Source organism: Podarcis raffonei, chromosome 14 (assembly GCF_027172205.1).
Source record: "Podarcis raffonei isolate rPodRaf1 chromosome 14, rPodRaf1.pri, whole genome shotgun sequence".
Classification (NCBI taxonomy): domain Eukaryota; kingdom Metazoa; phylum Chordata; class Lepidosauria; order Squamata; family Lacertidae; genus Podarcis; species Podarcis raffonei.
In genome coordinates, this window is record NC_070615.1 from 26126370 (window position 1) to 26142447 (window position 16078).

The window sequence follows — 16078 nt, forward strand, 5'->3', positions numbered from 1 at the left end:
TTTAAAAAAAGCATTCTAAAAGCAGTTACAGTTAAAACAGTCAAAAACCAGTTAAAAACATGATCTCATCCAGTGATCTCAGGGTTGCCAGGAACAGTATCCTTCAGACATCACTTGCCTGGGTAAAGAAGAATGTTTTCAAGTTCTTTGTAAAATTCAGTACTGATGGACGCAGATACACCTCACCAGGGGTTGTGTAAATAGGAAGTCACCACTGAAAAAGCAGCATGTTGTTCAGCCGTTTAGTCGTGTCCAACTCTTCGTGACCCCATGGACCAGAGCACGCCAGGCCCTCCTGTCTTTCACTGCCTCCCGCAGTTTGGTCAAACTCACGTTTGTATCTTCTAGAACGCTGTCCAACCATCTTGTCCTCTGTCGTCTCCTTCTCCTTGTGCCCTCAATCTTTCCCAACATCAGGGTCTTTTCCAGGGAGTCTTCTCTTCTCATGAGGTGGCCAAAGTATTGGAGCCTCAGCTTCACGATCTGTCCTTCCAGTGAGCACTCAGGGCTGATTTCCTTAAGAATGGAGAGGTTTGATCTTCTTGCAGTCCATGGGACTCTCAAGAGTCTCCTCCAGCACCATAATTCAAAAGCACCCATTATACCAGGGTTGTGGGATCTGCGGCCTTCCATCTGTTGTTGGACTACAATCCCATCATCTGTGACCATTGGCCATGTTGCCTGGGACTGGTGAGGGTTGGAGTCCATCAGCTACTGGGCTGGCTGGGGGACAGGTGCCCCATCCTTGGTTTATACTATTCTGTGAATGTTAAAGCTTTTAGTGTTACCTCCTTTCACTATTCTTAATCATGGACATAGCAAATAACTTCACACTTTGTCATTCAATTCTCCTAGCAAGTCACTGAGGCATCATGCCCTGATTTAGAGATGCATTTGAATCTTAAAAGCTGTCTTATACAGAATCAGCCTAGTGCTGTCTGTTCCCACTGGTGTTGGCTCTCCAAGGAGTTAGGTTGAGAGAGATCTTTTCTAGCCCTGCCACCCAACAGGTGCAAGTGGTTGAATCTGGGGGCCTTATGCATGCAAATCACATGATCCACTACTGAGCATAGCTCCTTTGCAAGATGGTCAGGGCAGCCCCAGCTGCATAAGCAATGGCTTAGGGGTGGTCATATTTGGGTGATGGGGGTGACAAGGAAGCTGATCACACTGTTAAGAGGTGAATCTCCTGGTACGTTGGAGAGGATGCTGGAACTGCACAAGAGTGGTACCTCAGAGCCACTGTGACGTTGCAGTGGATCAGATACTGTGGTGTAGCAGCTTGAGGATGGCAAAATTTAATCTCCTACCTGTTGCATATGTTTTAGGGCTGTTAGAAATGAACTTGCATCTACAGAGCTCACTTGGTCACTGCCCGCTTTCCATAACTCCAAGATTTGTCTCAGCTCAGCATCCTCAGGGGTCTTGCATTTCAGGAATAAAATTACTAAGGCAGGGCTTGGTTTTGTTTTGTTTGTCCTTTGCAGGGAATGCTTGGCATTTTGTCAAATGTGTCCTTTACTTTTCTGCATAATCCACAGAATGTGCAGTCTAGACCTCTTCATAGGACCATCTTGAGCATGTGGCTGCTGCAAGGAGGAGCTATGGGAAACCAGTGTGTTCAGAAGTGACATTTTGGATGGAAATGTAGTAGGCGAGGAATTTAAATAAGCAAGCGTGTTGGATAATCGAGATTCAAATAAGGAGGGTTCCACTGTGTTGAGGCACCGATCTATTAACTTGTCAAGCCGGGAGGATTCAAAAGCTAAGAGGGCTAATGGGAATATGTTCCCAAAAAACTGCGATGGAACGGGTTGACTTTTCTGATTGACTGTCTTAAGTTGTGTGCTTTTATCTTTTCAATTTTCCTCTCGGGATTATATATCATTTTATGTTCAAATGGCTTCTGTTGTATGGAGGCAATTCTCCTGTTGGCAAAGCCCTAATCTGTTTGTTTTCATGGTTGGGTTTTGTTTTGTGTGTTTTTTGGCTTCTATGCTTTAGCTGTTGGCCTATTTATAAATCTAAATCTACATACAGAGGTCATTGGTTGGTTGAACTTAAAACCATTTTACTCAGTAAATTTAATTAAGAAAATACAGTGCAACTCATAAGCAAATGAGTTTTTTCCTAGTTTTAAACCAAACCATCCTCTTGAGTGCTGATTGCCTTGCTCGACCCCTGGTGATACTGAAACAGGCAAAATTAAAAAGGACATTAAAGCTTCATTAAATCTGAAACACATTTAGTACAGTGACATATCTGCAGGCTATTTCGGGGAAGATTACAGGCTCTTTTGTGAGTTTCTTAATTTATAATACCTTGACAATCTTGGAGAGGGGGGAGACTCTGCTCAGCCCAATAGAACAATGGTTCTTGAATTGGGTTTCTTGCTGCTTGGGTGCTGCTCCCTCTTCACAGTTGAAGCAAATCCCAACAGAAAGGCTTGTGTTTAAAATAAATAAATTATAGTCAAGACTTGTTTGCATTCTATATGCAAAAATAACAATTTCTATACTGATGAAACCCAATTCTGTATTCAAAATAAATTATATTTGCATAAATGTGCTTAATTTGTATAAGCATGCCTCTTTTGTATTAATTTGCATAACATTTAAGGGTCTTGCTGTTGTGCTGGATGTTGAACTGCATTTTGTGTGCAGGCATGTTCACTCTTCTGGCAAGGAAGTTTTAGACCAAAAATATCATTTTTATGAGGGTTCTGGTTTTGAATTCTTACTCGCCGTGTATCCAAAGGATCAGTGCAGATTGCAACGTAGTATGCTTCCTCTTTTAAAACAACCCTTTAAGGCAATCTAGAAAAAGAGTGGTTTTTCCAAAGCCATCTAATGAACTGTGTGTGCTTTCCCACATCCAACACCCTAACTGCTGCTCTACACAAACCCAGTGAGCATCTGTGGAAGAGCATCAGTGAAGTATTTTGTTGTGAAAAATGAGGAGTCAAAACCACCCTGGCTTGGAATGGTGAGGCCTGGGCGGAGGAGCTGTATGAGCTGCTCTGGGCCTTGTGCATCCTTTTTGGAGTGACAGCATATGGCCTCTGAAAGGACCGAAAAGACTCAGAGCCCCACAGAACTGGGCTGTGCCTGAGTGGCCCACAGGGAGGGAGCAATCACTTCTCTTGGATTTGGTACCCTTTGGCACCATTTAAGGGCCCTTCAGTCCTTAGAGCCATGGTGGAAAGACAAACTCTTCCCCGTGGCTTATGAATGACGTGAAGATTTTAATCCATGTTGCCTACAGTGGGAGGACCCAAAGGCTGGTGCTCCTTCCTTGTTGGTTAACATGGAGCACGATGCTGTGGTCTCATGAGGGTTGCATTTCAAAACCAGAAAGGGCCCCAGTTACAGCTTCCACTCTTGATACTCTTCACATCAACACGATACATTTAAAGCATTATTGTCCCACTTTAACAGTCATGACTTCCCCCAAAGAATCCTGGGAGGCCCAGTTTGTTAGCATTACTGAGAATTGTTAAGAGAGCCCCCACTCACAGCTACAATTCCCAGCACGCTTAAGAAACTATAGTGCACAGGAATCATTCATTTTGAGTGGAAGGTGGGAGCCATGGCTGTTAAAGTGGACCAATGATGCTTTCAGTGTATTGTGAGAATATGACCAGCGTCCACACTCTGGCGTCTTGGGTGCTTTCTCCATACTATTCACTTCATATTGTTTTCTCTTCATCAAAATACACTGAATTAGGATTGGGGGTATCAGAGGTGGGCAGGGTTGTTGGGTGGGTAGGCCACCAGATGTATTAACAGACTTCTTCTTCTGTATGATTGTCTGTTTTAAATATAGCTGTTCTCCATGCTTAGAGGTTATTTTTGCTTCAGCGTCTCCTCGTTCTATCTCTGTCCATTTTACATGCAATACTGTACTGATTTTTTTTAGTTATTCTCCCCCTCTTCTTCCTCTCTCTCCCCCCCTCCTTTTCCTCAACCCCTAATGCAAATCTCTCTAACTAGACAAATATTATTTCCTTTCCCAGCTTGCTCTCGGGAGGTTCCCGTATCCTCAGGTAAGAATGTTCATTATCACTGACTGCCACTGTGGCGTTCATTCCTATGTATGAAGTTGCAGAGAGCAATTGTGAGCCTTGCAACCAGATTCATATAAATCTGCCCTGTTAAATCTAATGGTAATATCTGCAGAGTTGTCCAAAACTGCCATTGATCTCATTCTGTTTTTAAACTCCAGGTTTATTTGACATATTTGAGGCTATTAAATGAGTTCAGCAATGTTTTGTGGAGTGGGGGGTATAAAACCTTGCATTACTCCAGTTGTTTGGACAGAATGATTAGAACTTTTTAATGCAAATCTTAATGGGGGGAGATGTGGGGTGTCTGTGGTTAAACTGACTTGATACAGGGTGGAGGAAGTGTTGACTGAGGCTGGGATCTTTAAAAGTATGAGTTTGTTTTAAGTAAGTTGCAACATGCTGTTGGGAAAGGGATACTGCTGCTAATGCAATATTAATCCCAGCAATTGTCTATGGCAATTACTGATGCCAGATGAACCCCAACAACTAGGCTAATGGCCACCATCCAGGTAGGCTAGTGACTGAGAGCCAGACTCCTGGTCATATTGCCTTCTGATATTTAGGTAGTGGAGATGTTCCTGCACATTAGCAATGCATGGGAGAACGAAATTCAGTGTAAACCTCTTTTTAAGTTGCAGTCTTCACTCCACATCTGCATTGGAACTTTTTAGAATTGTTTTATATGCAACTGGTTTCAATAGGTTTTACACATATTCCTTGTTTTATGCTTGTAACTAGTATTATTATATTATATTATATTATATTATATTATATTATATTATATTATTATATTTTATCATTGTGTATTTTATTGTGGTGACCTGCCCTAGGACCTTGTGGTGAAGGGCTGATAAGACATCTAATAAGATAAATAAGCAGAGTGATCATATTGCTGCCTGTGCCTCAAGTGAAACAAGGTGATGTCTTAGCAATCACAAAGTGATCTGAAAAAGGAGCTCTTCTCTACATAGATCATAAGACCTGTGCCTAAGGCTCATCTGACTATTGATGTGCAATGTTGTATGAGTATAATGCAAATACCTACATGCTATGTGTATTTCTGAAGCATTCAACTCATCAGCGTGATGCTGACTAACCCTTGTTCAGAAGTTGATTTGTTTAAAAGGGCTTTGGTGATACTATGATTCAATATGTGTTGAGCCATTCATGACTCTGTGTATGTCCAACATGGAGTGTCTAAAAAGTTTTCACTTAGTGCTGGAAAAATCTGGTGAACCTACCCTTTTTTGACCTGCCAATACTTCTGAGGCCTTTTTCTCATTGGGGTGGTAAAACTATGTCAGTCCTGAACCATATCAGACTACAGACATGGGGTGTGTGCCTGCTCTTCTATTCAGTTTACATAGAAAGCAGCATGTCTGGGAGATGATGAAGACAAAGGGTCTAGTCTTTCCATGTAGGTTTGTTTGCTTAATGTGGAGGAATTTTTTTGGATAGAAGAGTATTCAGATTTTCCACTTCAACGAGAACCAGGCCTTGGTTGCTTACTAAATGGTAGAACCTACCACCCTGCTACTTTCTTATATCCCCAAACCAAGATCTCCTCTCTTGTCTTGGACTAGAAGACCCTCAGGGACCTTCCCTTCTAACTCTACAATTCTATTATCTTAACTTGAGTCAAAACCAATAATACTACACCTGAACTCAGGCGGGAAATATCCTTAGACTTGCCTGGAAACTATTGTTAAGGCACTGCTGTTTGAGAAGCTGTGAGCCGCCGCTCCCCCCCCCCCATAGCGTATACGCTTGTTGAATAAAATATCTATAAAAATATCAAAAGGAGAAGAGAAAGTCTCCAGTACGCTAGTCAGCTGTCCCTTTCTGGCTGTATTTCTTTGCAAATACCTGTCATGACAAATGGATGACAGGAGTTCAAGGGGTGGGAGGAAGACCTGCTGTTATTCTTGCTGGAAAAGTGTTGAAGGATTATGTCCTAGTCCTTGAAGAATTATGCCCATGCAGCAATATGAGTTATTTGGAGTGTTCTTCCTCATTTTTATTTATTTATTTATTTTGGCTTTTTTGTTTCATGGACATGGGGTAGAAATCACCCACAACATCACCTGTATATTCTGCATCAAAATGGATGGGGGCTGTGTGCAATCAGTTGGGATCTCTTACACAGCTCTGAGTCATTTTAGTGATCCACGTGCAGGACCCATTCCCTGGTGGATTGTACCCATTTTTCCTAAAGTCTTGGTTGATACAGGCCAAAGTGCCTGGAGGCATGTCTGATTTAAAGCTGGTGTTGGTCTGTGCTCTTTAAGCATCTATTAACTTGCTATTATTATGCAAATAACACATTCTAATTTATGCATGGTTAGATTATGCAGATGCCTCACCACCGTGGTTATTGAATAATAGAAAGAGATTTTGTCTTTTCCTTGTGTTTAGGAGCACTTATTTACTTTTTTTAAAAACAACAACAACTTCTTCTTAACCATTTTATGGACTTTAAAAGAGTCAGCAGATGCACCATCTGTTCTTCTTCTTAAACTGGTGGTGGCCAAGAAATATTTAAACAGGTGGTGGTCTGATCCTGGAGCAAAGCTACATCTCGCCTAACCATAGCAACATGAAGTATGATTCTGTGGACCCAAACCCAGCCCATGGTGCAGCAATTCGCAGGGAGCGTGCCAGGGGAAAGCAAGTTGCTGTGCACATTATGTCAGCTAGATGCGCAGCTATCTCAGAAATAGTCTCCAGAAATAAATATATATGTAGAAACAGCTGTGGGAGAGGAATGACTGTTCAGAAGTGTATTTGTTGCAGGTGCATAGCAAAAAGTGGTTAACATGAAAACATACGAAAATCAGTTGATCATGGAGGAAGCATGGAACATATTTGCCTGTTTCACCCTTCCACTAATGCCTTTTGATAGTCATTATAAGTAATTCCTACGTTAACCCCCTCTGACAAACAACATAGTTGTTTCAACATATCAGCATATATTTCTGACTCCCAAGATTGCCTTCAAATCATTTGAATTCTGCCTTCTGGGTTAGTGTAAGCCACTGAAACATTTCACTCAAAGAAGCAGAATTGGCCCCCCAGACCAATAATGCTGGTCACCCCTGCTTAAATTCCTGACTTTGCAGAAATTCCACTATGGGTTATCTATAAGGTCAGCCATTCCTTGTCACCATTTTTTCAGGCCATCATGCTTTCAGGCCATATATCCTTCTGCTATATTTTGTTGCATTGTGTGTATGTGTTGTCTTCTCAGTTCCTCCCAGATCGGGGCAGGAGGACTGAGAGGCATTTTGGGATCAGTATGGACGTTGTAAATTGGGAATCTTGTCTTCCTTCACTGAAAGCAAAACACCTGGAGGCATAACAGCCTGTGCGAAATGTGGAACAGCTCCTGCTGGTTTCAACAGGGGACTTGCAAAAAAAAAAAAAGTTTCCTAGTGAGTGTTTCCTACTGAATATTTTTTATCTTATGTACAATATTCTTATAGATGCGAAACAACTGCTTATGCAAGTCACATGAGAAGCTTGTAAGTGCTTTCAGGACTTTGGTTTTGATGAATGGTGAATGTTATTTGTGTTTTTCATTTGCAGTTCACTTGCAAATGTGTCAATTTGCAGAGAAAACATTTAAATATTGTGATAATTAGACCAGCCACTGCTGTTACCAGGTGTTTACACAAACAAACTCTCGGGTTTGATCAATCCAGCAAATTCTTGATTCACTTAATGTTTTTATTAACTTACTATTGTGATGATAACCACTTATTTGCTGTTTAGGGGGCAGAAATCTCTAAGAAGCTATAGAGTACAATCTCTTAGAAACATGAAATCCTTTTCAAAGTCTGAGGTATTTTCTATCAAAAGAAATAATTTAAAGGAATGTTCTTATCTTGATGTATGTATAAATATCTACAAAAACTGGGGTGAAGTTCATGACTTTAAGCCAACACTCCATGACAATAAATGACTTTTTTTGTGAGTTCAAACATTAAACCAAAATACTTTCTTCCAAGTTAGTCGTCCCCCCAAAAAAACCCAACAACAACTGCATTTAGATGTATGTTTGTGTATATCTGTGAGTCTTTAAAAAGTTCTAAATACCTTAATGCTGATTTGGAGGCATTTTCTGATTCTGTGTGGAAAGAATTGTCGAACTGAAATACACTGCAGTACAGTTTCTTCTTCCAGATATTCAGCTTGCCCTGATTTAAACAGAAGGCAGAGACATGCTTAACAGTACAAAAATGCAGAGAAATGCAGGCAGTTGCCACTGTCAAGTAGTCACTGCTCGTGTTCCAAGTTAGGGGCAGCAAGGAGAAGTCCATTGCAAAAGTGTTCTAAGGCAACACTTGAAAACTGAAGGATTCTGAGAAATGTATTTAAACTAGTCCTCCTGGATCTGGCTAAAACCCCTTTTACCTATTTTTGGATACACTTGCAGATCTTTGTTAATAAATTACATCAAAATGACTTGAAGTTTGGAAGGGGGTGCTCCCCCCTCCTATTCTAAAAAAAAATAAAATCTGAGCAAATAGTGCCCCTGGTATTGTAAAGCTTTGAATGTTTTCACACCCCATTAATTTATTACTTCTCCTTCTTCATCTTTAAATTTCATTTCCCCCCTCCCCCCTCAAAAAAATCCAGCTCCCTGCTGCTTGTGAGATTTCCATCTTGTTGTTAATTTTCTCTGCTCCATATGGAGCACCAGACATTTCACCTGGAGGCTGTACTAGATTTTTCTGTAGTGATCGTGCTTCCGGAGGGCAGAACTGTCATTTCAGGTTCCTGGTGCATCTGTCTGTGCCAGCCTTCTTTCTCCTCTCCCCCCACCCCCACCCCTTTTCACTGGCACAGGAGAGTGTGAATAACAAATTGGGCGCACCTGAGATTTGGAGTGTGTGTGTGTGCACACGTGTGCGTGTTGAATCTGTGCAGATTACTTTAGGGCTGAGAGGATCTAAGCAGTTCTTGATGTGGCCAAGTTTGTGCACTCACCTTCTGCTTGGGCTTGGCTTGAGGAATGCAACCCTGAACACAGGCAAGCGTTGGAGGTGGGAGGGAGGGAGGAGAGAGAGAGAGAGAGGAGTAAATATTTCATCCTGCCTTGTCATTGATTAGAAAAGAGCCTTTAATTTCATCTCACCCCATGTTGCGATTAATTTGCATTCTTTGTCAGAAGTTAATGGAGTTTTTTATGGTTCAGTCTGAAATCCTTGAAGACATCAGTGAGTTGATCTGATGTTTATACAACCGCCAGCAGAAATTTTTTTTGCCTTTGATTGATGGTGAGCTTGATGTTTATTCCAAACGGCTTTTAAAGCTGTTTTTAAGAATTATTTGAATAAAATGCAAGCGAGATATTGTTATAACGAGCAAGATTATCTGTTAAAAATCTGTTTCAAATAAGGAGTATGATAAGGAGGGGAGGGGAGGGGGAGAGGAAACCCCAAAAAGAGGAGGCAGTAGTGGCAAGTGGCGAAGATGCCTTTTCAACAAATGTTCACCTAGCAAGCACTGAAACGGGTTATTACAAAACTGCAACGGTGAGACTGATGGAGGTGATATTTAGTGGGAGCTTTCTGTTCAAAAGGGGACAACTTTGGGGGCCAACATGTTTTTTCCCTTTTCTATAATGGCTAATCAAGTCACCAGATTTGAAAACTTGGCTGCTTCCCATTTCTTCTGCCAGCCCTTTCCTGCCTGGCTTTTGCCAACGGTTTGATGAAGTGTTGCTGTCTTGTTCCTAACTCAAAGGGACAAGACTGTTAGGCCAGTTAGCTCAACAAAATGATGACATATTGCTTCTCTCCGGGTAGAGGCACCCAGCGCGATGGAAACAAAAGTGAATAATAGAGAATGTTAAAGAGCAAGATTGAACATGCTCTTCTTTTGGGTTGATTTTATAAAGGAAGGCAGCAGTCCAAAACATTATTAATGGGGGTGGGGTGAGGTAAAAATCCTGCATTGGATCAGTTCTCATGAGTTACCCTGATCCAGGACCCCATATGGGTTCTGGTGTTTCGGCAAAGCTGTTCAGAGGTGAGATCATCTCTAGACAGGAACAAAATATTCACAGAAGGATGCAGTTAGGTAGCAGCCCTTCCTAATGAGTTTAGTATTCTGTCCTCTATACATGGACAGTCACTGGATTGGGGCAACTGTTTTTGCCTAATTTTGTATACAAGCAAGCCCACCACTTCTGCACATTTAACTTGTGCACAATCAGCTTTATGAAGGGGCAAAAAAAAATATTTTTTAAGGGGCAGAAAGGGGGCGGGGTTCCAGGAAAATGACTTTGGCACAACGGGTTTTGAACACAACAGGTTTCGACTGGACACAATTTTGGCTTTAGGCGTGATCCCCGGAACGCAACCTCTGCATAAGTTGTGGACTTACTGTATTGCACTGTCACTCTGTGGCATCATTTTGCTAAGGTCAGCAAACCTCAAGGCATTTGAAACTCACAATATTTGCTGTGTATTTATTTATCTTTGAATCATTTTGACTTAACTAATTAATATTCCTAAAATTGCTAACTGCCTTAGTGGTTAGCTGCTTTAGGCATCCCCAGCTTTGTGGAAAGAGAAAGTAGGGATATAAATATTAGTTTTAGTTTTTACCCTTGACGTGTCATAAATAGGTGCACACTGCATGAGAGTATACAGCAGAAGATAAGAAGCAAAAACTTTGTGGGAAAGTCGTAACTTTCCTTTGGTTCAGCAGTGCCTGTCCAATCCTTGTTGGCCACCTCTCTCTTCCCAGTTGCCATTGAGGGTGTCTCTTGGATGAAATGTCATGAGTTGTTGCCTTTCATTTAGGAGAGGCACTTAGAGTAGGGGGGAATCAACTTGATGAACTGTGTTTCTCCCTCCAGGAGGGCCACAGCATTTCTTGCCCCACTACCAAGCCCCACAGGTGCTCCAGTGTGTCTAGAGAGAGTGCCATCTTCCTCACTCACTGCATTGTTGGGCACAGTCTTGTGATTATCAGAGAGGAGTCTGCAGGCTCTGATATTCTTGGGAAGGGCTTCTGCACCCTCAGCTTCTAGATAGCGGTGTAAGTCTGCCTGGAATTGCCAAATGAATGGGAGCCACAGGGAGGCATGTGGTGAGGTAAGAATTCAGCCAGCGGAAAAGTAATTTGTAAACAAAGCTCAAGGTGACCCACCCCCCTTTATAATCTAGCCCTTCTCTCCCTGTTGCAATGGAGAATATTTGTAAATGCATCTCGGTTACTCATTCAAAAGCCTTTTTTACCCCTTCCAGGGGAGAAAAAAATATTTTGTTTCAGCAAATTCCTCCTTCATTATGATTCCTGCTAGTGCAATTGAATTGTGGGTCAAAGAGCTCTTCATCCAAGGACTTCCATTTAAAAGCAATTCATTTATTTGCTGCATCTTAAAGGACTGAATAATTGGCTGGTTTTAATTGAAGCTGTTGCTTTCTGCTCCTTGATATTAGTAAGGTCCAAGGTTCTTTTTCTTATATGTAATCCATAATATTGACCAAGTTTGGCCTGTTTTCATTTCAACGCAAGAGCCACTTGTCAAAGAAGGAGAGGGGAAAAACAGCAACAACATGATTTTTTTTTAACTTGAGTGCATGGAAAAGCTGTTTTGCAGGGTTTTCTTTTTCATTTGACAGAAGTGTCATTTAAGCATTCATTTATTTTGTGAGACTAAATTGATGAGCGGCAGCAGTTGGTTTCAGAATAAGAGTGAAACTCTGGTGTCATCAGCATACATTACAATATTGAACCATTTAAAAGACATTAAACACTGTTCACATGTTAATACCAAAGTGGTGCTGTTTTCTGTGCTGAATTATAATCAAAGATCTTTAAGATCATATTTTATTATATGTAATATTTCTCAGTCTTTATAGTATATGGTTCTCCTTGCAGAATACATTGGAAGAAATCTGCTATTTGCTTTTTAATATTCCAGGGGGATAACTTTAAGTTGATTTGACAGCTGCTATTATTATCCTATGGCTGTAGAAATCCTATACACATATAGATTTTCCTGCTCTTATTAGACATCTTATATTTGTGCCAAAAACATAATTCTTGGGGATATTGACTTTTTATTTGGCAATGGATATCTGCTTTCATACATACACATTCTGTGAGACAGTGGAAGACTAGCTAAGTAATTAAATATAGATCACATCTTTTAGACCACTTTACAACTGAAACCAAATAATAATGTTGTGCGGCAAGATCTTCTTCCATCTATGCTAGTAGTATTGTCTTTGACCCAAATATTATTTATAGAGGGAAATGGAATGTTTTAACATATAAGGCAGTTTAATCTTTAGAATTCAGAAATTGCTCAGATCTTGAGGGAAAAATAAGGTGCAACAGATTCTTTCAAAATTAGATTCTCCTGATACCTCTTTTTGCTGCTGTCTTTTCATTCTTTTGTTAAGCTTCATTAAGTTTTTACTATTCTGATGGGAGTCGCCCTGAGTGGTTGGGGAAACCCAGTCAGATGGGTGGGGTATAAATAATAATATTATTTATTATTAATTACTCTACTAGCATGAACAGCTAAATAGCTATGGAAAATGCAGATTTGTTAGTCAATATAAGAAGAGGCTTTCTCCAGCAAAGGCTCCAATACCAGGGATGGAGATAAAGAGGAAATGGGAACTGTGGCAAGTGTCAACTAATGGAAGGAGGCATTCACCTGAGTTTCTTGCTTGAGCATGGGCTATAAAGCAGAAGGAGGCAGCAGAGGTCTTCCTTGTCACTTCTGTTGAAAATATCTCTATAGAGACAGAACTATTCAAAAGCAACTTTTCAAAATAAAGGCATAAATTCCCTGTAACCTATTCTCCCCCCCAGACAGGAACATGCAGAAAATAGGTTTTACTGAGCACCCTGCCTAGCTTGCCAGTACATTGGAGTTTATAGAATATTATACTTTTTTCTTTGCTTGTTTTGTATGTTTACATACAAATTGCATTTCCAAATTTGGTCCCCCAGCATTACAAACAGGAAAGAATTAATTGTTGGCATCATTTTGTAGTATGCATATACAGAATCGTAGAATTGTAGATTTGAAGGGGACACGAGTCCAACCCCCTGCAATGCAGGAAACTTTTGCCCAATGAGGGGCTTGAACCCAGGACCCTGTGATTAAGAGTCTCACGCTCTACCAACTGAGCTTGCAGAGCTTTAAAGTTTTCCAAGTACTTCATGTACAGTATTGAAGTAATGATTGTAAGGTAGGGTGCTAAGATGTATCTCCATATTGCAGGGGTGGACGCTGAACATCAGAGAACATGGTGAGCCAAGTGAGTTCGTGGTACAGGTGAGGTTGGAACCAAAGACTTCCAGGTTCACAGCTCAGTCCCTTAACCACAGCACGACACTGCAGTGCAGATGAGAAAGAGTGGAGGCCACAGTGAGTCACTGCTAGGAGCTCTTTAGCCTTCCAGGAAAATTAAGCTCTAGCAGAGTTTCTGGTACAGACTCTGGAGAAGACGGCATGTAAAATCCCCCTCCATAATAAATCTTGCCATGTGGGGCAGTAGGATTGGACCATCAGAGCTTCCAAGACCAACTTGTCCCGTGGTAGTATGGGGCAGAGGGAGAGGGCTCAAACTGTGCAGCATTTTATATTGACTTTAAAAAAAATTATTTCAGTATGTAATAAAATCATATTCTTTGCTTTTTCGTGAACTGTGTGCAAAGGTAGCAGTCCCAGCTATACAGCTGTTTTATCTTTCCAGAGATGTGCCAGCGTTGTGGACTGTAAACAACATTGTTTTACAGTGAAAAATATGTCTAATATAAGTACAGCTTGAGCAGCTTTCTGGGAAAAATATAGCTGTAGCACTTAGATATTCTAGCAGAGTTAAGAGATTAAGAGGAAACACAGCCGTACAAACAAAATTACCTGGAGTGGTAGATCACCATAAACAACATACAGCTTTTTAAAGTGTATTCATAGTATTTCAGAGGCAAAAAAGCAGAGCAGCTCTATGGAGAAAAGACTAAAGTTACAGTGGTATTGCATCAAGACATCAGTGAAATAGCTGTCTGTCATTCTCAGTAGTGGCATTAAGGAGTAACTGAAGGTCTTAGGAAATTTGAATCAGTACTGGCTAATGGGCACAGATATATTGATGCAGAATTTCTGAAATTGCAGTGTAATACCTCAGTTGAGCAATAGCATGTACTCTGTGTCTTCCTGCTGAAAAGGATGACATGAGTGTAAAGCTAAAAGTAGAACAACCACAAAAAGACAGCACCAACAAAAAAAGAACCTGAAGGAGAATTTATTGGTCAAATGCCCTGCCCAACATGTTCCGACAAATGTCTTCTTCAGGGGCAACAATTACAAGCTGCCCTATTTCAAAAGGTGCTTCAGAGTTATAGTTCATGCTGCATGTTCCTCCAAAGCACCTTTTGAAATGGGAGACCTGTAATTGTCCCCCCTCAAGAAAACATTTGTCTCCTTCAGCAGCAGTTTCTGAGGTCCACCCCCCCGCCTCCCTCACTCTCTCGTATTTATATAAAGCTGTCAAGTTATTAAAAAGCCAGGAGTTCTATGTATGTCGTTGGTGCTTAGTGGTAGCAATAAGAGCATTTGCAAGGATTGCTTCCCCCAGTTTTTGTTTACAATACCACGCTATTTTACAATCTTCCATGACCAGCAGCTGAGATTGTTCATGGAATTAGGTCAATTTACACTTTTCCCATGGAGGCAGTTACGCCCTTCTCATGGCAACTGATCCATGCTTCTTGATAGCGGTACTTGTACAATGGTGGCAATATGCATAAACCAAGAGCCACCAATGCAGCACCCACAAGCACCAGTGTGCCAGCAGTAGATCCTATGGCACCTGTGAAAGGTCTCAGTAAATTTCCCCTCAAAATGTACAATGCATAGAGATGTTTGCTGTTCCTGCTCATTTCCTGTTTACACTGGCTCAGCATCTCCTACATTGAACATGTATCCTTAAACATGCCCACATTTCACTGGATACCAGGATTGGATACCCTTCCCACTTCTAAACAGCAGAGAGGTGAAAAGAGCTCCTCTCTGCGATCAAGTAAGGCAGTGAATGATTGGGGTGCATGCCTGCACCATTTTGTGTCCCTGTCTCTTTCCCCAATATTTCAAATGTGGCGGCCATTTTGTTGTGCCATGCCTCGGCTGCAGCCATTTTGTGACCCGCAGCACTTTCTCAAAACTCTACTTGGACACTTAGCCTCATGAAGGCTGTTTTCATCATTCATCTTAATGGAGTCAGTCCCTAGGAAGGAACTGTGGATCATCAGATCTCATGGCCCAAAAGAGGACATTCTGCAGCAGAAGGGATCCTTTCAACCTTCTTAAAACCTCCACAGCTGGGACTTCCACAACTGTTCAGAGCAACTTATTCCACTGCTGAGGTTTAGACATGGACACCTCCACTGGCAGGGCTCATCCAGGACTGACTTTGAGATCTGTTGCACCCTAAAGTGAGAATCATATCTCTAGGACTCCCATGTATGCAACATGTACACATAAGGAAGATTTACAAATGATGAGCACAGTGGGGGATTTTTCTTATGCTTTAGTATTGTAATGTCACTTATAGTGATGTCATGTAGTATGAGCATGGAAATGGCTTCTCCCATTGTAGGCAACAAGTTTTGCCAGCGTCACTTGGTGCAGCTTGGCTGGCCAATCCCTAACATACCCCAGTTCCCCGGCCATGAGTAGCTTAGGCCATCTGGATAGAATCCAGTATTTCAAGGGTTGTGGTGCTTATTCTATATCTCATCCTCCCTGATATGTGGAGTTGGAAACCTAGAACCTCTCTTCATTTGCTGAACAATGACAACAAAGAGTATTGTGGCACCTTAAAGACTAACAAATGTCTTGTGGCATAAGCTTTTGCAGTCTGAAGCCCATTTTGTCAGGTGCATGGAGTGAAATCTTAGCTGGCAGAAAATTCCAAGGTGGGAAATAAATGGCAATGAGATAAAAAAATACAGTCTGTGATAATTAGGGCGTAGATA

General features: G+C 41.3%; 1 protein-coding gene across 8 annotated transcripts in view; it reads left to right on the plus strand.

Moving 5' to 3' along the window:
• The window catches only part of MAP2K5 (mitogen-activated protein kinase kinase 5), a 125623-nt gene that overhangs the window by 71961 nt on the left and 37584 nt on the right, over nucleotides 1-16078 (plus strand). For 4 of the 8 annotated variants that reach the window (XR_008327616.1, XM_053366219.1, XM_053366220.1 and 1 more), the window contains exons 17-18: nucleotides 4016-4045; nucleotides 13323-13376. The exons of 2 other annotated variants lie outside the window; for them this stretch is intronic. Coding sequence is in view for 5 of the 6 variants with exons in the window: in XM_053366219.1 (XP_053222194.1) it covers nucleotides 4016-4045; nucleotides 13323-13376 (84 nt within the window). In the remaining variant the exon portion in view is untranslated. The remainder of the gene's footprint in view (nucleotides 1-4015; nucleotides 4046-13322; nucleotides 13377-16078) is intronic. 2 more of the 8 variants (XM_053366222.1, XM_053366223.1) reach the window with 1 other exon arrangement.